This window comes from Poecilia reticulata, linkage group LG21 (genome assembly GCF_000633615.1).
Source record: "Poecilia reticulata strain Guanapo linkage group LG21, Guppy_female_1.0+MT, whole genome shotgun sequence".
In the NCBI taxonomy this organism is placed as follows: Eukaryota; Metazoa; Chordata; class Actinopteri; order Cyprinodontiformes; family Poeciliidae; genus Poecilia; species Poecilia reticulata.
This window is the reverse complement of record NC_024351.1, coordinates 12565234-12587056: the sequence shown is the minus strand read 5'-3', so window position 1 is coordinate 12587056 and position 21823 is coordinate 12565234. Positions and strand designations below refer to the sequence as shown.

General features: G+C 38.4%; 2 protein-coding genes across 2 annotated transcripts in view; one reads left to right on the top strand and one right to left on the bottom strand.

Moving 5' to 3' along the window:
- The window catches only part of LOC103457355 (regulator of G-protein signaling 6-like), a 90887-nt gene extending 82936 nt beyond the window's left edge, over positions 1–7951 (top strand). Inside the window, exons 17-20 of the mRNA XM_008397401.2 lie at positions 3231–3417; positions 4273–4362; positions 4954–5007; positions 5542–7951. Of these exons, the coding sequence (XP_008395623.1) occupies positions 3231–3417; positions 4273–4362; positions 4954–5007; positions 5542–5592 (382 nt within the window). The 3' untranslated portion in view covers positions 5593–7951. The remainder of the gene's footprint in view (positions 1–3230; positions 3418–4272; positions 4363–4953; positions 5008–5541) is intronic.
- Positions 7952–9107: 1156 nt separating this feature from the next.
- The window catches only part of lama2 (laminin, alpha 2), a 154763-nt gene continuing 142047 nt past the window's right edge, over positions 9108–21823 (bottom strand). Inside the window, exons 54-66 of the mRNA XM_008397932.2 lie at positions 21786–21817; positions 19576–19765; positions 17657–17749; positions 13678–13790; positions 11794–11887; positions 11553–11648; positions 11138–11218; positions 10970–11047; positions 10818–10896; positions 10589–10720; positions 10363–10493; positions 9919–10138; positions 9108–9836 (exon numbers count right to left, since the gene is read on the bottom strand). Of these exons, the coding sequence (XP_008396154.1) occupies positions 9676–9836; positions 9919–10138; positions 10363–10493; positions 10589–10720; positions 10818–10896; positions 10970–11047; positions 11138–11218; positions 11553–11648; positions 11794–11887; positions 13678–13790; positions 17657–17749; positions 19576–19765; positions 21786–21817 (1500 nt within the window). The 3' untranslated portion in view covers positions 9108–9675. The remainder of the gene's footprint in view (positions 9837–9918; positions 10139–10362; positions 10494–10588; positions 10721–10817; positions 10897–10969; positions 11048–11137; positions 11219–11552; positions 11649–11793; positions 11888–13677; positions 13791–17656; positions 17750–19575; positions 19766–21785; positions 21818–21823) is intronic.

The following is a 21823-nucleotide window of genomic DNA, read 5'->3' as shown; positions in this document are numbered from 1 at the left end:
TTTTTTTCCCATTGCAAGTGTGTCTTCACCTCCACGTTAATGAATGTGTTAATTTCAGAGTAGCTGTTTATTGATTTGTAGAGAAAATATGAAATTCATCCCTCGTTTAGGCATAMAGATTTACACACAACAACGCTTTGCCTTTCATGCTCACAGCAGCAATAAATGTTTGTGTTTTTGTACTGTTGGTTGGAGGGAAGGAGTGGTAGAGATGRACTACTCCAGCCGAGGATGTTGATGCCTCTGAGCCTGATRAAACACAGAGATGCACACACAGCAAGATGGAGAGGAGCGATRTAGACCTGTTCAACCATCAGCTGTCCCACAAGAATTCAGACTCCAGCCTCTAAACCCTTAATTGTGTTTGGTTTTATGAGGGAGCTTTTGGAGCATTTCTGGAGAAACTGAGAGTGAATCAGAAAAGTAGACCCCAGAGGTGTTTCTCTCTATATTGCTAAGGCAGTCCACAGATCAATGGGGACAAAGAAATGATGTTAGAGGTAGTCTTCCTGTGGCTTTGAGATACAGCAGCTGATTAACGGTCTTAATTGCTTGGAAGTTTGTGGAAGTTTTAAAAAAATATATATATATGTTCTAAACACATTTGTTCTCATGTTATATCTTTAACTGATTAGTCTAAATGAGCAAACTTAGTTTGTTTTTAAAAAAAAAAACAAGCTAATGAAAATATAGCGTTCTCTTGTGATGTACAATTTACTGTTATACAACTGCTTTTAGCTTGAGGAAAGTGAAGATTATCCAAAACATTTTAATTAAAGATAACTTGTAGGAGTACTATTTAAGATGCAGTAACCAGAATCTGCGACTGATTTATTTTTTTTAATAAAGTTCTGAACTTCCCATATGGACTTGGGCCAACTTTGATTTTTCTTTCTGAACTATAACATAAATCTAAGAACTGAATCGAAAACCTTTTTCCCAGCCTTCCTGTTGTGAGCAGTCCTTCATTATTTTTAATAGGTGTTGAAGTGACCTTGAGGAGCATGAGAAATAGTATTCATATTTTAAAACAAAGACAAAATCATTGTAAAGTTCTTTGACATTTTACAGTAGAAATGAGTGCAGCTGGCATTACAAAGACAGACATGTCCATGTTTTAAGAGAGAATACAGATCCTTACCTCAACACTGACATGTCTAAAAGGCTGCCAGTGTTTCAGAATCTACCATGTTCCAATGCAGACAGAGGTTGAAAGCTCAAAATGACATAACAGAGCAACTAACCTTTGTTCCAACCTTCTGCTTATCTTCTAAAAATCCAGCTCATTCTCACGTTCTTGCAGCCTGAATGAACCACAGTCATGTTATGGCGTAATACGGTACAGTTTCCTTAAATCTGTCCTTCCTCTGGCTTTATGTTAAGCCAGTTTTGTTGCAGCAGGACTTTTGGATAAAAATACCTGCATTTATTTCAAGATGGCCTGACTGTTACAATGCACCTTGTTGGTTTCAGTCAAGCATCACGTCTTCAGGTTGCTCAAAATGTTGCTGCCTCTATTTTAACCTCACTTGTCATGTCCTCCTTTCACTGRCTTCCTTTAYATTACAGAGTTAATTTCTAAGTCCTTGGATTGTCTGACCAGCTGCTTTTAGTTGTTCCCAAAACGAGGCGGAAATTGAGAAGAGATTGATTTTCTTTTTTTCCTGTTGTTGCTTCTTAACTTTATGCCTTTGAATATCAGATGGGCATCTTCACTTCCTGTTTATAAGTCTCTTATGAAATGCATCTTGTTTTGCAACAGCTTTTTTTGACCCAGCGTGAATTGTTGTTTTTTATTGTCTGTTTGTAATTTGATTTTTGTTCTTTATTTTGTCTTTGCTTTATACAGCACTTTGGGAAAATGTCAGTTTTTAAAAAAAAAGTGCTTTATAAATAAAATGTATTTGAATTAGACACCTTATTGATTCTAATAGTTAAATTTGAGTCTTCACACTGCAGTATCATCCAGACTAAAKGGTTATTTGGCACTGGAGCTTTTTCATATCAAATAATTCATTTCATAATTCTCATCAARCTTCAAAGTGGCTGACCAGTGATCTGCAAATTGTTTTCAGGCATCTCTAAGTATATTCTAAATTAAATACATTACAAAAACACATTTAAAAGCAAGAGGCCTAAAACAAWTCATGACAGAAATTCTGTTAGAATTACATTTAAATGCTTGGTAACTTTATTTAAAGGGGTGTGCAAACAACTGACATGAGACTGTCAAAAACATAACACATGTCATGAACATGAATGACTCTTCATAAATGTTCAYGAAGAGTCATTCAGAGTCATTGGTAAATAATGCAAATGTGCACTAAAAGTTCATTGAAAGTGTCAACTTTGCATTATTCAGTAAATAATGACACTTTTAATGCAAAGTTCAATTAAAACTTGCATTAAATGTAAATTAAGTCTCATTATTTACCARATGACAATAAATAACAGTCATGAGGATTTATGAAGACTCCTTCATATCCATGAATGCTTTTATATAACTCCCCTTTTCCACTTTTTTCACCTGACCAATATGTCTGGTTGCAGCAGCAGCAGCAGCTCTAAAGCCTAAAACACACAATAAACACCAATCGCCTAAATGAAAGCGATGTAGACCTGACTCGGTCTCAAGATTTAATATAAAAGTTCTCCCGAGAGAACAACCTCACAAAGCGCATTAAAGCACATCCAGAGCTCGACAGGAGTTTAAATCGACTTTCTGAGCTTCGGTTTAGAGCAAAGYATTAAATGAATAAGGTTCAACACAACAACCACCGGGTGAAGAGGCAAAGGCTGATGGTGACTAACAAGCGAATGCAGAGCAAGACAAAGTGTTAAGTTGCTCACCCTTGAAATGCCCAGTTTGCTACTCGGAGAACACAAAGGCAACAACAAGGACACACTCATAAATCACTCGAAACATTTGTTTAGTTCACATGTGGGGTTTACCGTTTCATTTGTTCAGATTTGAAGTAAAGGACTTTCATGACTTATAGCAACCAATCACTTCAGGAAGAAATACAGATTAATAGGAGGAAAAAAACTTTACTTTTGATTAAAGAGTTCAAGTAGTTGATGATTAGCATCTTCTATTCCGCTTGGTCTTCACTTTGGATTTGAAAAAAGTACAAACTTTTGTTCATCTGTCAAAAGCAGCTTTAAGATGACGATAAAATAAATAAACTTGACCAAATTATCCTCTCCGTCTTTTGTGATTTGCATTGCAGGTTCTGGCTGGCAGTGCAGGGCCTGAAGAAGGTCCCCCAGCAGGATGTTGCGCAGAGGGTGCAGGACATCTGGGCCGAGTTTCTGGCAGAGGGCGCACCCAGCTCCATCAACCTGGACTCGCATAGCTATGAAATCACCAGCCAGAACCTGAAGGACCCTGGRCGGTACAGCTATGAGGACGCCCAGGTAGGAAGGAAACAGAAAACTTGTAAAACACACACAATATTTACTGGTTTTGGAAGTGGCACATTAACCAGATAAATAAAACAAATAATATCATGTAAACAAGGTGCATTACTCATTGTAAAGTTTTTTAAAGTGAGCTTCTCTCATGTTCCTGTGCAGCAAAGGACAGAAAAACTCATCAAGCCAATTGATCTACTGATAGTTGAGACTGAGTTCTTCTGCATACTGATGTAAATCAGAGMATGAGAATGTCGATTTGTGACTTTTCAGCATGTCTGGTAAAGCAGACTTTAGTTTACATTTAACAATKTTGAGCAGTGGCTCTGGATTCTTTATAAAAATACATATTTCAAATAGGACAAAAGTGGATCTGAAAGGTCGTGTGATCTTAATGGCTTTTGTAATATACTTAAAATAGATTTGTTCAAATGATTCATGTCAGATGTGTTTTCAAAAGATACTTTCTTCAACATTGTCTGATTTGTCTTTCTTGCATGCTTCACCAGAATTAATGAATTTCAGTTTGTATTSTGCAGTAATTTCTAGAGAATATGCCTTTCTGAGAAAGGGGTGGGGAGAGATATTTGAGGTTATCTATMAAATTTCATTTCATGCTACAGATACATAAAGAAAGACTTTAATAAAGAACAGGTTTGCCCTACTGCTTGCTTGGCAGTGCATTGAAACCTTCTTTACCCTGCAGAAATCCTGTTAAATTTCTCTTCTGACTTGTCCAGTTTTGTTTCTTGTTTAGTTATTTGCTCGGAGTCAGACAGTGGTTTATTACCCACACCGGAGTTTGTGGTAAAGATATTTTCCTTCACTCTCTGTTTCCTGTTTTTTTTTTTTTTTTAGGACCACATTTATAAACTGATGAAAAGCGACAGCTATCCACGTTTCCTCCGCTCCAACGTCTACCAGGATCTGCTAATGGCAAGGAAGAAAGTGAGTGTTTGTGCACGACTCATTTGTTTAGCTTGCAGCGCCTGGCAAACATTTGTCGTTTTACATCCACACCACAATTCATTTCCTTTAGCCTCCTTTGTCCCGACACCTAAAATCCAGTGCAGCTGAATGCTGTCAGACATCACCTAATTAGTAGTTATTTATTTTCACTTCTGTGAAGACCTTAGAAGTTTTAGACAAACCATCCTCATTAAAGGAACAAAACAAATGGTGGTGTAAGTACAGGGAAGCAAAATGGAGCCACATACAAGGAAATAATGAAAGAAAACTTTCTAGAGATGTAAAAGACTAGCAACTAAGGAGCAGCCAGAACTGGATTGGTTTAGATCGGTGTGTAAAGTGCAACAACCTCAAAGCTCAGACCCAAATCCAAATCCCAATCGTATCGATGCTCCATCCGCTCTGAGCTTGAGCAACATTCTCACCCACCAGATATTTAAAACTGACCCATCATATATGTTTTTGGTTTTCATTTCACAATTTTATTTACCTGGTGAGTTTTTGGCTTTGTTAAATGAAAAGTATAACTTCACAGATTGTTTTCTTTTCCTGCTTTCTATGACCCGGTAGCCTGAAACGGAGCAGGGACGACGCACCTCCCTGGAGAAGTTCACTCGCAGCGTGGTGAGAGTGTTGTTGCCTCTCCTGAAACTTAATTAAAAGTTGCATGAGTCGTACTGCTGCTGCTGCTGTAGCTTTCAGTGAGAAGTAGATGATGTGTTTATGTGTAAACTATAATGGAGGAGGGTTAGTGGTTTTGATGTTCTATAGTAAAACATTCAGCAGATAAATGCATTTATCATATTTGCCGATATTTAAAACAAAGGAGGCAACACAAGGGATTTTTACCTGAAGACGTTTTGATTTAGTAATTATAAATAAAGGGATTATTTCTTTCAATTTAAGTGATATAATAAATTAAGTATTTTTGCAACAATCAATTCTGTTTTTCATTAAATTAGTTCACAGTATAATTATTCCTTTGACCGTACTGTATTGCTTCCATCAGAACTTTTCCATTTTGTCAAGACAATCTTATCGTCATCACCTCATGTCTGATGCATAAAAACAAAACAAAAAAACAAACAGTGGGAATCTGTAAGTGTCAAATAGTTTATAAGGCTCTGCGTCTCTCTCTTCCTGTCCCTCTGTATCCAGGGAAAATCGCTGACAGGAAAACGACTCACAGGCCTCATGCAGTCATCCTGACAAGGTCTGGATTCGGAGTAGGAGGAATCGTACCCAAAGCAGACGCTTACAGTTGAGAAGCTTTAGGAGCAGGACACTTGTGGGTGTAGCATCGGGAGGCTAGTGAAGGTGCCAAACAAGCCTAGAACTGCTGAAATGGAAACCCAACATATCTGGACGGCACCTCAGATAAAGGGAAGAGGACCCAGCAGCATGCAATAAGTCACCAGATCTGGCACAAAGGGAGGTGCTGCTATGGTATAGACGATTTACAGCGACTCTGCTTTGGAGGTTTCTGTTCAGAAGCTTGTGTCGAACAAAACTCTGCGATTTTTCTCTGACTACACTCATTTTATCATGGTAGCTGAAGAGGTTAATGCTTTACTGTCAGTGATATTTACGTGGAATGCTCGAATGCTCTGACTGATGTCGAAACGAGACTTAGATTTTCGCTGTAGCTTGGTGTTTTATCTCACTTCACTAGGATGTAAAAAGGGAAAGTGGAATGACGGCTTTACAGTAATTAACACTTGAAAACGACGACAGGTTGAGTAGTGCATCAACATGCTAGTAAACCCTGAAGAACTTTAGTGATCGTTTCCTCGACTCTGGAACAAAGGGTAGAAATTTAAAATGCGTCCTGCTTGTAATTTAAGCAAAGGACACACCGATACTGGTTGACATTATTTTAACACTTTTAAGAATCATAATTACCTCCATGTTTGTCAGTTATAGCAAAGACCACAAATATCAGTTACATGCTGTGTAATAATGCATTTTGTAACATACAAGCAGCTGTTGTTTTTACCCTCTGATACTAAGTAGAGATTCATTATAACAAAACTAATTAGCAGTTATATGAAGCAGTATTTCTCCTTGATGTCCATCCCGTCTATATACTGTATGCTGCTGCAGCAGCATATGCATGGCTGACTGTAAAGCAGGACCAGATTATGYACCAACTTAATCTGTATACAGTTTCAGTCAGCAGTTTAAATCTTCTCATTCCCATAAGTGACACATTTCTGGCTTTTAAGGATTTATTTTTTCAAGGAATGGGATGATACATCAAACAGTAAGTGTATATTTAAAAGACTCATAAGTTCATAAATTGAACTGGTTCTATCTTTTTTAATCCACGCAGTATCAAAAATGTACATGCAGGCTTACATTAAGCATACAGTCCCACCCATGCTGGTGGTTTTATGTCCTACAGCAAGTTTGTAGGACATGAAAGATGTCCTACAAACATCAGGCAAATTTCTGCCTGGATATTTGACTCATGGTAGAATTTATTTGAATTTGTTGGTTTCTGTGCACAGACTTGACCTTTGTATAAACCACAAACTTTCYCAAAAGACTCAACAAAACAGTTGTGATGARCAAACTWTGTGGACTCGGTGTACAGATGGGTCTGTGCTGGGAAATCAACCCGTTTCTATGAGTTCTACCAATTCTGGAAGTAGTCATTAAAAGTTCAGTCAGAGATATGACTGTTGGWGGTGTGTGTAGATATTTATTTGAGCCTATAAGTATAACTTTGATCTTGTGTGGATTAAATCACTTCCTAACCTGTGCATTCAGTTCTTCACTGAAGTTGTGTGTCYTACAATCCTTCAGTCCTGAACAGTTCAAACGACCAATTTAAAGCCAAAACAAACATGTAAAGTGACCGGAACTGGACACAGGTTTTAATAGAGAAAAGTCAAAAGACTTTGCCTTTTTTTCCCCTCTAGTGTTTTTAGACTTTTGACAACTTTTCCACCTACTCRCCTTTCATGGAGTAAAATGTTTCCCATACCAGTAGATGCAGCGTGAACCCAAGCAGTGTAGTGAGGTCTTAAATGAACAAAAAATCAAAAATTAAATGCCCTGGCYAACGGTTTAAGGTGTTTTGTAATGTTCTTACACACTTAAAATAAATGCCCAAAAGAACACTTTATTGGCATTATTGAGGAAACGTAATATTTCCAGTTATCTGGCCTAGTTGAGCAGTGACTGACAACTCATGGTTCAAACTGTCTGACGGTTTCATAGAAGCTGAGAGGAATGAAMATGCTTACCTACACCTTGAAAAGTTCTATTTCTTGCATAATTAAACTTTGCACACTTTTAATACGGATGTGTACTAAAAGCCCAGTATTGAAACCAAACATCTATTCATTCACAGGTGCATCAGTGCTTACTGTCAATGTAAAAGCATTCCAGAAGCTCAAACAGCTGTGTTACTATAAACCAGTTCTGTGGATAGATTGTATGCTTTCTTCTGTCTTCTTAACATTCCACTTTGAGCCGCCGCRGAAATCTGTGGGCTGATGTCTGACCATCTTTTCATCCGATGTAAAGAGGACCATGATAATAAACAGGAATGCACAATGAAGATGGATTTTGAAGTCTTCTTTAATTGTTCCAGATACCATTTCATTGGAGTATCCATGTAAATATAGCGGTAAGTGTTTGGTTTTCGACTGTAGTCTATGCTTTGCTTTTGCAGAAGGTACATACTRCCCTCTGCTGCATTTGACCTGCAAGTGCAGGTAAACGTCAAGGTTTTTTGTTACTAGGGTAACGAATGTAAAAATTGCAACTTYAATGTTATGCAAGACTTATGAACATTATCATTTAATGTCAATGTTACCACCTGTATATAGGTGATGAGTCAATCATTTTTAACACAAGGCTGTTTGAGGTCTGACTGTTTTTTTGTGAAACCGTAAATCTGCTTCATCCTGTTCAGGTAGAAGGATTTTCACTCTGTCCAGGCCTCCTGTGAGTGAAAGGTGGGATGGAGACTGAACAATTTCCACGCAAATGGCAGGTGAGGCTTGGTCACACCAACTATTGGTTGGTTAACCAATATAGAAATTCCCATACTTTTTCTACGTACYGTCWTAGAAAAGGAGAACATACTKCTTWKGCACATTTTGTCAAGTTAGAGTTGCAGATATCTAGCYGTTTCTGTGAAAGCCTGACACAAATTTCTATATAAACATTGTTTTGCAACAGCTGTCTATGTGGACTTTGCACATCTAGGCACTGAATGCTTTGCTCCATTCTTTGCAAAATRACTCAATCCCAATCAGAATATATTATCAATGAACTACAAGTTTTGAATCTTGCCATTGATTCTTAATTAGATTTGGATCTCGATGTTGACCAGGACATTGAGGTAGACTATTTGTTTAGGGTAATAGTTGAGTCAATTCTTTTGCAGCCTCCCACAGGTTTAGGACTTTAACACCACCACCTGTCATGCTTGCTGTCTCCAAGCAGTTACTTTCTCTATGATACTCTTCAGAAAAGACCTGAATTGTGGCATGAAGTTACCTGAGGCYTCTTATAGCTACTGATTGTTTCTCTCTTTGCCCGTTTGCAGCCGAGTCACTTTTCTTTTTCAGACTAACAGATTTTATTTATAATCGTCTTGTTGCTGCCTTGTCTGCTGTGTTCCTTGGTTTTCATGATGCTTTTTGTTYACATATGACTTTGTACAGTAATTAAATTACTAGAGTTTTAAGAATAAGTTATTTCGGAAGGCAATTGGTGGCACTACTTTATTTAAAGTTAACAGCTTAATACAAACCCAAGTTTTCTGATTTTATTGGTAAAACATTCTYWKAGCCATGCATGGTTTTTCTTTCACAGACAGGAATAATCAAATGTTTTCTGGGAAGCAATCAATTTTTCGATAGCCTAGCCATGAAATMCAAGCAACTAAGTTCCAGTTACCTTACATATATGGTGAGATTAGAAAATATGTATGTCTTGCRCCACTATTATGATGAAAAACTCATCCATGATCATTCTTTAGAAGTTCTGTTTGTATGGGGAATCAAATACTGACATGCAAATAGTTGTTCATGTAGAGAGACGCGAAACATTCATATAATTTGACTAAGCAACATTGTGTATTTCCTCCCCTAATATTGCAAACTGTAACAGGGATCCTGATGCCAAGAAATGACACACAGGATAAATGTTTGTGGGACTTTAATTATAGATCTATTGGAGGTTKAACAGCTTTTGGTTTTTTAAAGCATGAAGTTTGCTGCAGATCTGTGTTTCCCTCTCATTGTTGAAACTGGTTTATAGATTAGGGTAGTGTTAGGCAGCTCCGGCAGGACAGGACAGTGGCTGGACTCCTTTAATCTCCAGAGCCTTATTGAACTGCACATCCATGGTCTTCGATGCCTTCGTGATCTTCAGGTTCTTCATACAACCTCTAAAGGATGAGCGGGTAGAAAGAGCTGCCTGGCGAACTCCAGCTAGGGAAAATGTGTTCAGGTAAGTTAAGTACATTAGAAATGTTGGCATCTTTACTGAGTTACTTTTAGGAAGCTGCCATACCAGGATATCCTCCAACATAGATGGGATCGTTGGTATCGCAGGTGTTGGAGCGAGCGTTGGGAGACTGTGCTTGGCTCTTTACTCCATCCACCACCAGCTCCAGCCGGTGGCGAAGCTTGTTGGCAGTGACACTGTGCCACTGGCCGTCACAGAAGCTCCTGCCTTCAGGCACATGCTTTGCAGTGATTCGGCCAGCTCCGTTGTCGACATGGAAAAGGAGCTAAACGAAAGGGAAATCAGGAAAGTTAGTGTAAATTTCAGCAGCCGAAATCSGTCTAAWTTGAGATGGTTGTGTTAAAATAYCAGTCAGCTGAATAGACATAGTATAAATCTGTTAGCCTTCCACAAATGTGTTGAAATGGGATGCTATTAGGGTTTATTTTATTAAATCTTTATTCAAAGAAAACATAATTGAATCTACGTTTTACAGGATCTTGACGCTACCTCGCCATCGACGATCTCCAAACCGAGTCCATCATTGGCTTGGTTACTGACTGCCAAAAGGACTCCGCTGGTTTTGCTGGTTCGAAACTCGAATGCAATCGACACATCCAGACCCACCCTATAGGARGAAACTAAATGGAAAGAAATAACGTTCATTATGTTTTTTTTTTTCTTTTAATAAACTACAGGTGACTAAGTTGTATTGAAGTGACCTGAGTGAACTCACCAGCTTTCAGATAGCCAGTGCCGTCGAAATAGGTTCCCGTTTCTGTTGATACGAAACACCTTCCAACCATGTAACTGGAGGTCGGTGCAGCCATGTCCAGTTTAAAGTCCTCACTAACCACTTCAGTACGACCTGCAAAGGGAGGAAGACGTGAAACATGTTTACTAAAGCACCAGTTTCAGGAATTCAGAGATAAACTGAATTAAGAAAAATATGCATTAGTCCATACCGGTTACAGCTGACTTGGTGCTCACTGGACTTCCACCCATCGTAAAGTTACGGATGCATCCATTGATGCTATAGAGAATCTGAGGATAGAAAATGTAAGAGTTTTTCCTGAATTGCACTTATTTCTCTGTCGTATAAACAGTAAGTCCTTACTGGGCCGATTCTCTTGGTGGTGTAGTTCTGCGGTAATCCACCAACATACACCTTTCCAACCACATCTAAAAGGTCCGCCTGGTAAAAAAGAAATCAGTAATTGTATTAAGGTGGCTTGATTTCATGCAGTAATGTGCATCTACCTTTCTTCTGTGAAAGACTGCTTACCGTTTTTGGGCTGAACATCTGTTTCATGTATCGACCCTCAACTGCTAGCACACCTCTCTGCTTAGTGCGCTGCACACGGATCTGACAGGACAGTTTCAGGGACAAGTCAGATGTAAATCAGASGTTCTGTATAGTTTCCAAATTCAGATTTAAAACCGTTAGGATAAAGTCTTTTAAAAGTGCAAAGACGCATTGAAACAACTTTATATGGCTAACAAGAGCATCTGRTTACATTACATTTATGGGAATGCATTATAGAAATTGATATTAAATATTTAAACTACATTTTAGATGTATATCCAAGTTGAAATTGTTTTTCCTGTATTCTGGGAAAGGCTGAGAAACCTCACTCCAGGATTTTCAGTTCTTAGACTTACAGTAATCTATTATAATTGTAATAAAGTAGAGCTTTTACCTTGTGCCAGTTACCATCATTAATAGAGAAAGGAACACAGTCAGAGATATTTCCATGACCAAGATCAAATCCAAGACAGGCTTGTCCCTCCTTGATCTATAAGCAGAGATTGATAATAAAGTTAGACATAAGAGATGTCTACCAGTGAAAGGGTGATTATGTTGTCAGTGCAATTAGAACTGTTCTGATTGAGTCAATGAGGAATCAAATGAGCATTTATGAGACAACGCAGCAGCCATACCTGTATAGAAACAAAATCTGCATGGTTTATTCTTGCCATGTAGAGCACAAGACCAGAAAGCTCCTTGGTCCTCAGCTCGAACTCCAAAATCAGCCTGAGACAAACAAGCATGCACATTTTTTTCAACGGTCATAATAAAAATATTTTTGTACATTGGAGTGACTCTCTTACTTCCACGCAGTTTGCAATTTCAATACGTTTCCATTTTGTACCGTAAAGTAGGGATGGGTGGTGGGATTGTAGCAGATTGTGAAGGATTAAAATCGATCTAGTAGATCAGAGAGATGGTGGTAGAATCTRTCTGATGGTGTTCTATGCCTTTGCTCACAACTGTTTATCCTTCATTAGTTTAAACTACATTAGGCATGAAGCAGTTACTGATTTCATGTGATGTTTACACAGAGAATTTCTGATCAACTTGTAAAAAAATTAATTACCCATCCAACTGAAGATGCAAAAAATGTTTCTAGAATTTTAAATCATTAATGTTTTATAGCATCACAGAGTAAAAATATGTAGTTTTATATAAATCTTGCCAGTTTACCTCAAACGTTTTCTTATACTTACATAATAGAGCAATAAAGAACATCAGATTTTTTCACAAACTAAAATTGAAGAAAGAGGATGAAACCAAAAACAGGCTAATGCTGGAAAATAACCACAAACGTGCAATGAAATGTTTTAGCTCGATGRTGTTCAACTCCAGCCATTTAGATCTTCCCCTGGTTCAACACACCTGAATGTAATCAATGGTTCATTACCAGGCCTCTGCAGAATTTGATCATAATCCGAGGATGTTATTCAGCCATTAATTCAGCTGTGTAGAATTTATTTCCTGTAATGAATGGGCCCAACTTTAATTGAATTGCTCTTTAGGATTAATAGTTTTCTGAATCTAAATCTGCATTGGAGCAGGGGCACATCTAAAACGTCCAGGCATATCCCAGTTTAGATCAGAGCATAGCTATGTAAATAGCAATAAATGTTTTATTMATTTTGAATACAATTCTTTTGAAAATGTAAAAACTGCAGGAAATCATAATACGTTAATACTGTAATTCCTGGGGGAAAAGATTTTATATTTGCAGATTTTGGCACAGTTTAAAGCACCCTTGTGACTTTGCAGCCAAAATATGATTTATAATATTAATATGTTTAGATATCTGAATGCAAGACTATATGAAAACAGTGTATTTGATCACTTATGGGGATGTACTTAAATCGTGGTATTTTATTGGATTGTTTTTGGGAATTATGTTTTCAACATTTCTGCCACACTTAGATTTTTATTTGTAAAATACTAAATTTTGAAAACCTTTGTACTTTCTGTATTTTCACTTCTGTGGGTCTGTCATATGAAGTCCCAATAGAGTGAAGTTTGTGGCTGTAATGAAACTGAAAAAGTTCAAAMGGCTGCCTAATACTAGGCAAGTTGCACATTTGCAAAAGATAAAAGCAACAAGTTTGACACTAAAGTAGATGCAATTCACAATTTCCCAGATTCATATTCTAAAAAATATAAAAGCTACTGCTTTGCCTCTAGATAGCAGGTTTATATTTTTCCTGTTTCCACCATAAATGCACACCAGCACAAGGACTGSGGTCAATGTATAGATCAGTCAGCTCGTTCACTCCTTCAAGATTTGAGGCTGGTGATCATTTACATGTTGGTGGGAATCTCATCCTGTAAAAAGTATCGCTCATTTACTGGGGTTGTCATGTTGCACATGCTGCATTTGACCACTAGGGTTCTCCAGGTGCTGTGGGAAAATTTAACCAGTACACAGTTCTGTGYGATTTACCACCTACATAACGAGCCACACCGTTTCCCGTCATGTCGGAGCAGTAAAAGACAGCCAACAGGAAATCAAATGAAAGACTTACCTCTCTCTGACTTTGGTGTCATCAAAGGCGAAGGTCATGTGACTGTTTCTGGTCAGTCCAAACTGATATGCCTTTTCAAGAGACGTCGGGGCCACAGCTGATGCACATGAGTCCTGGAGATTGGACACAACATGTCAGCTCCACTGACTGGGTCTCACAACACTTCTCCCATTTCCGCCTGCCAACAGGAGCCTTAACACCCGGGTTCAACACTTGCCAATCACTCTAATTGGGTCCCTGCTTCTGATATGGGAGCAAATGAGGCATCAGTAGGTCACTGTGGGTTATAGAGCAGCTTTTTATATAACTACAAATAGTTACTGGCTTATGTCCGAGTTCATATTGTAGATTTAWAATTGCTTGTTATATGTACACACAATAAATCAAACAAAAGTAATCACCCTGAGCATCACATTACAATTGGCAACCTGAATAGCAACAATGAACTTACTTTTTTTTTCTTTGATCAGGTAAATTTAGTTTTCTAATAAATTCAGCAATTTTCTTATACATCCTGAACAGAAACACTTATTTTAAAAATATTTTTTCAGCAGTTGCCTTTTTTTTTTTTTTTTAATCCCAGATTGCAGTTCCACTCTTATCCACAAGGTGTCATTGTTGTAATTTTCTAATCATCCTTCTTCCACTTCCTTTTAGGCTCTCTACGTCTCATTTGTTCAATCTGGTTTGAAATTTCTATTTTGTCTGGAACTGTCACCACTTTTGAACTTTAATTAACATTTTCTCTCAGGAGCAAAATTTAACTTCTATTTTTCTTTGTATCTTTAAAAGTTATTTTTAAAGCATTTTCTTCCCATAATTGGTCTTTTGTCTAATACCAAGGTTTCTTTTCCCTTTTCTAAGTGTTTTAAAATTTACTGTTTAATCAAGTCTGGCTTTTTTCCCCCACATTTTACCTTTCCTTTTTACGTTGACTGTTGCTCTTCTTCTTTTAGTTCCACACAGTGCGACCACTCTTTACCGTCTCCTAATGCTTAAGTACACATTTTCCATTTTGCTGCAATTCAGAACCTTAAACACGGACTCCCTGGTTTTGCTGAAACCTTTACTGTCTCCACTTCGTATGCTCTCATATTCTTCCTGAGCAGGTCCTCCTCCACCATTACCCCAGTGTTATTTCTCTCCTCTCATTTTCACTTTCTGCCCACTTCTTCTCTGTGGCTGTTATCCATTTCCATATTCTTGCTTTCATGTTCTCTCATCCTTATATTCACCAGAAATCTTCCCATTTCGCTTCCGTTACTCAGTTTCTTCTTTCTGTTACGTACCAACAGCTTCCTCTCTGTGCTCACTTGTTTTTCTTTCAGGGCATCTTCCATTTTTTCTTTTAAACTGGTAAAAATTAAAAAATCGTCACAATCTCATACTTTACTAGGATTAATTTTTTTTCTCATCACAAAAAACTGGTGTGCATTCAGCTCTACTGACAATACTCCTTGTAAATAATCTCCTTGAAGTGTTTGCACCTTTGTTCATGGCTTGTGACATATCACAAACAAAATTTCTTTKGAGTTTTAACAATGGATTTCTTCTTGAAATTGGTCCATGAAGGGAGAGTTTTTAATAGTAACAGGCTGTTCYACTTGAGCTATGTATACCTGCAGCTCCTCCAGAGTTGCCATTAACCATTCTACTAATCATCTGATTWATCCTYCCCTTCCAGACCTGACAGTTGAAATAGATGGAGACATCTTGGGAAATTTGCAGCCATTTCACACATTTCACATTTTCAGATGGCAGGTTGAACAGTCCTCTGTGAGGATGTTGCTTTGCTGTGAAATTTATTCCTGAAATGTCAAAATCAAACATCTGAAACATCCGCTGATCATCTGTACTTACACAAATGAAATGTTGCATAGTTGGCGTCTGTTCAGGTAGCTATTGAAGACATTTGGTTGCTCTGGGTTTTATTTTCAGGGATCAGAGCAAATTGGACTAAATTCACATCCTTGCCTATTTTCTTCATGTTCACAATTATGCAGCTTTTGTGTTGGCTGCCTGATACAATGAATTGAATTTTCTGGCAAAATGTACTAAAGACAGAGTTGTGAACAACTCTATCCACTGACTGTTAGTTTTATAAGTATGAAACAAAGTTAATATAAAAAAGGGAATCTGAGACAGCAGTATGTGTCTCAATCGCCACCGCTCTTGTTCTTTCAAGTGAAGACATTCCCAGTTTGTGACCTTGCTTTGTTACAGCTGACACTCACCTCTTATCTCATTCTGTCCTCGTATACACTACTCCGCCTCCTCAACCTCYCTCTCCTTTTCCTTTCTTATGCTTCCCCTATCTAACAAAAAAAAAGAGACGTCACATGTTCAGAAACCTTTTCCTTCAATTCTTCTCTGGGCTCTTTGCCGTCTTTCCATTAAGCCAACAAAGGACGAGGAGTGTTCTGTTCAGAAAGACTCTCCCTCTTTTTGTCCCTTCCTCTAAGGCTGAACCTTATTCTGCCTTATACCCTCTTTCATCCTTCCTTCTCATCCCTTCTGCATCTTTCCATTAAGCTAACAATAGGAAGGCAGTTTTCCATTCTAGTCTTTCGTTTGAGGTCACACCAATGGAATCAGAAATCTGGAGGAATTAATAATTAATTTAATTAGAATTACGTGGATGCTTGAGTGTGTAAAGGCTTTAACCCCTTAAGAGTCATGARGACACCAGTGTCCGACGTATAGCTGGAGTCAGAGGAGACGACTGAATAGAAGCCTCTATATTAAGGCAAACAAAATCTGCAAGTATTTTCAATTGGATTTTTAAACAACTCGTTAGATTAACAGATTTTGATCTATTATTTCTTAAAGGTGTGCTATTATGGGTTTTCCAGGCACRTAGTGCCATTTTATAGCACAATCAAGTAACTTTTACTGACAGTTGTTATAAAAATGCTGTATATATCAAACATAAAARAAATGYGACTCTGCATATCAGCCRTATCTGAATTTGTCAAARGGTAGAAGGTCCTAAAAGGGAAATATGTCACCCTCCCCTCAACGCGTCTCCATCACAATGCTTCTCCATTCATTCTGTTTACAATTGTGTAGGAGCTTTTCAGTTTATGAGTGCAGATGTGTAGTTCCTCCAGGTGTTTGCTAATCTGTGGAGCACGAGCTCAGCTGTGGACTGAAGCTCCGCTGCAGGAGCTGACATGGGAGGTTGAAGGCTTTTACAAATAAGCATCAATGAGTCAAAGAAACACTCTGTATGTGTTAAACATGGCACAAAGCTAAAAAAATTAAAATTTTGCATAATAACCTCTTCCAAAAAGGTAAAGAATGGTCTTTACAGACTTGATAAACACGTTCCTTCTCCACGGTGCATAAAAGCTCAAGATTATTGTTGATTTGCTGCAGCTGTGCTAATGGCTAGTCCGGTGTGGGGGACAAACTTTAGCGCAGCAGAGAGAAAAGGGGAGGGTGTGAGCAGCGCATACAAGCATGATTGACCGTTTTAAGACCCTCGTCCTCACTGATTGATTTTTCTGCAGATGGCAGTAGAACCACAGGGAGGAAGCAAAGGGGCTCAATTTTTTTCACAGATCATCTCTTGTGTAATATCAGTTTTAACAAATATGAAAACATTTTTATAAAAGTTACCTACTGCAGCTTTTAAAGGATTTTCTATCATAAATTAAAAGTATTTTGGAAAACATTTGAACTCATAAACTAATTGTACTAAAGTATAACAGCTCAATTAATTGCTTAAGCCTTTAAAGTAAAGGCCTGAAAGARAAACTGTACAATGTCCGGGAACTTTAAAAAATCGTGTAGTAAATGCTGGAAACCATAAAAAACTTATGTGGCCTGAATTACTTTTCTCTTCATCATCAGATTGTCCTGAAAAGAGGCTAGAGGGCAGACACAGAAAACTGTGCAGACTGATGTATAGACCCAGTGTGTGTTTTCTCAAGAAGTATTGACTTAAAGAGACATCAGTCTGTGAGTGAGTGTATACCACGTCTGAGCCAGGATCCGGTTTAGCAGTGGGTGGCGCTACAGCTGCAGGCGGGGTGGATGTGGCAGCAGCTGGGGCGGGGGGCGTGGCCTCCTGAAGGTCAGCAGTGCAAGAGCAGGAAGGAAGAGTTTAGACGGCCGCAGGGATTAAGCGGAGAAGCACAAAGAGCAACGAAGCAGTGACGTCATCAGGAAAAATCACAAAGCTCATCGCTGCAAAGGTTTTCCCTTTGCTGCGACTTTCTTAACATGCAAGGAAATTAAACTTTGTTGGCAGCCAACTGAAAATAAAACTYATATTTCATAAAGTGATGCATTTCAGTGCAACAGATCCACATGTAAAGGCTGATTTGAAGCAACTGTAACGTTCTTTGGAAAAAAAGGAAATGTCTGGTTCATCAGAATTTCACAAAGCTTCTTTTATTACAAGATGTATCAACAATACATCTTCCTATGCCTGAAGTTGTAGCTTTGTACAGATTTTTTAAACTTCCCTTAACAGGGCRTGTGGCTCTATTTTAGCCTCGTCACAWCACTACTTGTGGAATTCACTATATAAAAATAAAATAGTTTCATCAGTTTAGAAAACAAAGCATCTTTTTGGTCACAAAAAGTCTAAAATAAACCTATACATTTATATTGTTTTTCCAATGAATTTGAGGCTTGTTCTAATATTGGCAAACATYACTGTGTTGTAATTATGCAGGATATTTGCAAAACATGATTTGCGATTTAAAATGAATGATTAAGCACCAAATCCTGCAGCTTGCTGACGGCCAGAACTGRGATTTTTAAAGCCATTCATATTTGGAAGAGCCTCCAAATGCAGCTGCTGAACACAGTCAAACTCAAATTAGCCAGCAGCGCTTCATATAGTTCATACTGTAATGCTCTGTGAAACTGTGACTCAGGAAGAAGAGCAGTTGTTTAGCAATCTAAAAATGGTGGGTTTGATTCATCATCTCCTCCCACACGCCGATGTGACCCTGGGCAAAGAATCTGAGCCCAAGTTGCCCACCGATCTGTGTGAATGTGTGTACTAATGGGCGGAAGCCGCTCTAGTGCAAAACCCTTTAAATGGTTGGTATAACTTGCGCTAAACACATTTTGTTCATTTACACTGGAATAATGACACTGAAGTCTTAAAATTTCCATTTTTCTATAGTTCCCAGCAAAGTGAAGTTCATTGGAGGCAGTTAGCCCCGTTTATCTGGCAGACCTATGCCTTATCACATTCTGCAGTCTTTATCATAAAAGCAACTTGGAGCCCATAAAGCAACAAACCACAGAGTTATAGCTGAGGTGGCACAGTTCTTGGCTTCATGATCAATGTGCTTTAATAGGTGTAGTTTAGCAGCTAAGTGGGTAACGGATAACCGATGGCTACTGCAAGATATTTATTAAATGTGTAAAATAGCTCTTATCTGTCCCAATGCTAAGAGTATGTATTTAATAGGCCACTCACTGCCAGGTTCTTAGCATAGTGTCTAAACGTTAGTTCAGAACGTTTGGCTCCTGTGCACTCATAAAACATAAATGACATGCACAGTTAGCCTAGTGTAAGACTATGGCTCTGCACCGCCTGACAAGCTGCCAAAGGTGGAGTTTAGTGACTCAAGGCTAAAGCGACTATAAAGAAGAGTTAATGGGCTGTACAAGTGCTGCGTGATAAATCTCCAAGGTAGCACAGKGGGCCGTGGCTGTGTTTCATCAGAAAGAAATAGGAGCATGTTTGTTCTTTGAATTATGCCTCTAACAGTCGAAGCTACATAATATAGTGGAGCGGGACATCTGTTTGCTCCTTCAAACGTGTGAATCTTTTTTTTTTTCTACTTACGCTTATGAGTAAATACATGCATTATGTGGTCCATGTGAAATTTACGAGTCCGTTAGTCAGATTGTGTGAGAACTCCCACTTACGTCTGGGCGAGCAGGGCGAGGTTTGGGAGGAGCCGGGGTGACTGGAGGACGGACTGGTTTTGAGTCCATCYTCTTCTCCTCGGTTTCCTCCTCTTCTGGTACGGGAGGAGGAGGCGGAGGTGGAGCGAGGTTTGGACACTGGCCAATTTCAGCATTTTCAAAGGAAACGGGCCTGGAGAAATCTGAAAGACTGAAAGATAAACAGGCCAAATGATGGCTGCATGGTGAGGTGAGGCACAGGGAAGCAACAGAACAATGTGAGAGGTGTGTCATATTTCCTCAATAATGTTTGCATTTTTTTTTAAAGCTACAACACAAACACCAGGAAAGCAGTAAGTATCTTTTTCCCTGCAGCCTGAGGGGGGAAAAAAGTGATAATTTTTTCTTGCATGTAAAAGACAAAAGTCAAACATTCATTTTCACAGCCACAAAATAAGATTGTCAAAATATACACCACCCTTTGAAAAATAAATAATCTGAGGAAGTCTGGTAGTAAGTGAAAGAGTTCTGTTTTCTTAAAAGATCTACAACATCTAGAGCAGATGAAAATATAAAAGTCATCTTTTAAAATCATACATATAGAGTAATAAATGTTGAAAAAAACATCACTAAAACCTTTCAGATTGATGCTTTGTCATTTTGCATAGAAATGTCCCCCATTTGAAATTACTGCTTGGCACTTGGTGAACTAGGATTTACAATTATACAAAGGTTGTAGGATAATATTCAAAAACTAATTTCAGGGCTCTGAGCTTTAGTGTGATAAGCTCACAGTGATCAACAAAAACTACACAGATAATATGTTTTATATGCACAATTTTGGCTGCGCTCAGAGACTTGCACAGATTAGATTTATTGTGAGTGTGTCCAGAAACCTGAACAGAAACTCCCCTCGCCTGGATCCACAAAAGCTTTTGCTAAGTTGATTGACGTCCTGCTGGTGTTTGCTTTCTAACAGTACGGCTGAAATGACTGGTTAAGTAGATTGTTAAACATCCTAGTGTAGATACTCCTTCTAGTAAAAGCATTGTGTTATGGTCAGGAGAACTGCATTAAAAAAAAAAGAAGCTATTTCGTGAGTACTAAAAGTACTCTGCCATGACGGCACTCTTACTGAAACTAGCTTTTTCAGATCTGAAACAATCTAGCTGCATTCAGACATCATTGACCTGGTCTCAGTCAGGTGTGAATAGACCATTACAGACCCAAGATTGAAGGTAACACTGGACCAGAAGTTTGCTACAGCAATTTATGTAAATAAATATGCATTAGAACTGTAATCATAAGGAATATAGTTAAGCTGTGTGTACTGAAGCTAAGCCAGAAAGTATATATTCATATCTCATACCAAATTGTAATCATCACCAACAGGATTTTTCTGACTGGAAAAAATTTTACGAAAGCAGCTTCTTTCCAAAACTGACATTTCTTTTGTTTCTGTTAGATTTTGAGACGCCCGCCTCATTTTCTATCAWTGACAAAGTTTTTGTCTGAGTGTGTTGGAAGCTGAAACCACTGACAATAACCACTAAATGTYACACCGTCAGTGACCTCCCAGTGGGATGATGGGAGGTCACTGACGGGTAAAACAGGCAAACAAACAAAGATGAGTAAGTGCAGCTTAAGTTATGAATATGTTAATAAGACAACACTAATGATGCTGCTCAGGCAGAACAAAACGCCGGCTTTCATCATCAACAGCAGCAGCAATACCGTTATTGATCTCCTGCAGTCATTAGCTGGTCTTTAATTCAGCAGAGTGTTTACAAGATGGCTTTGAGGGATGTTTTCACACCTGGTGTTTAGTCCGGTTAAAACAAACTCTGGTTCATCTTCTCCATTAGCGCCGTTCTTTTATGTAGATGTAAACATGACAGTCGCACTAGGGTGAGACTGTTAACGAGACCGTTTAAGGTGGTCTGGGTTCACTGCCAAATTAACTCTAGAGCGGTTTGCATTGATGGATGAGGGTTTGCAAAGGCTGCGTAAAATCTAATGCAGTTTTCAAGATGGGTTCTCAAAATTTTTTTAAATAAAAATCGTACTTCTCAGTGTTTTCAGCTACCTCAAAACACAGCAACTGCTTCCTGTGTTCATATTTGGTATTTACCAAATAACCAGGCTGAACTTTCTCATGGAGTTTGTAGAGACAAGTTTTGGTTTGCTTGAAGTTTTCTAAACCCATCAACTGAAGAAAAACAAAAACCTACACTGAATTGACCATGAGGTTCCATATGCATCCCTGGAA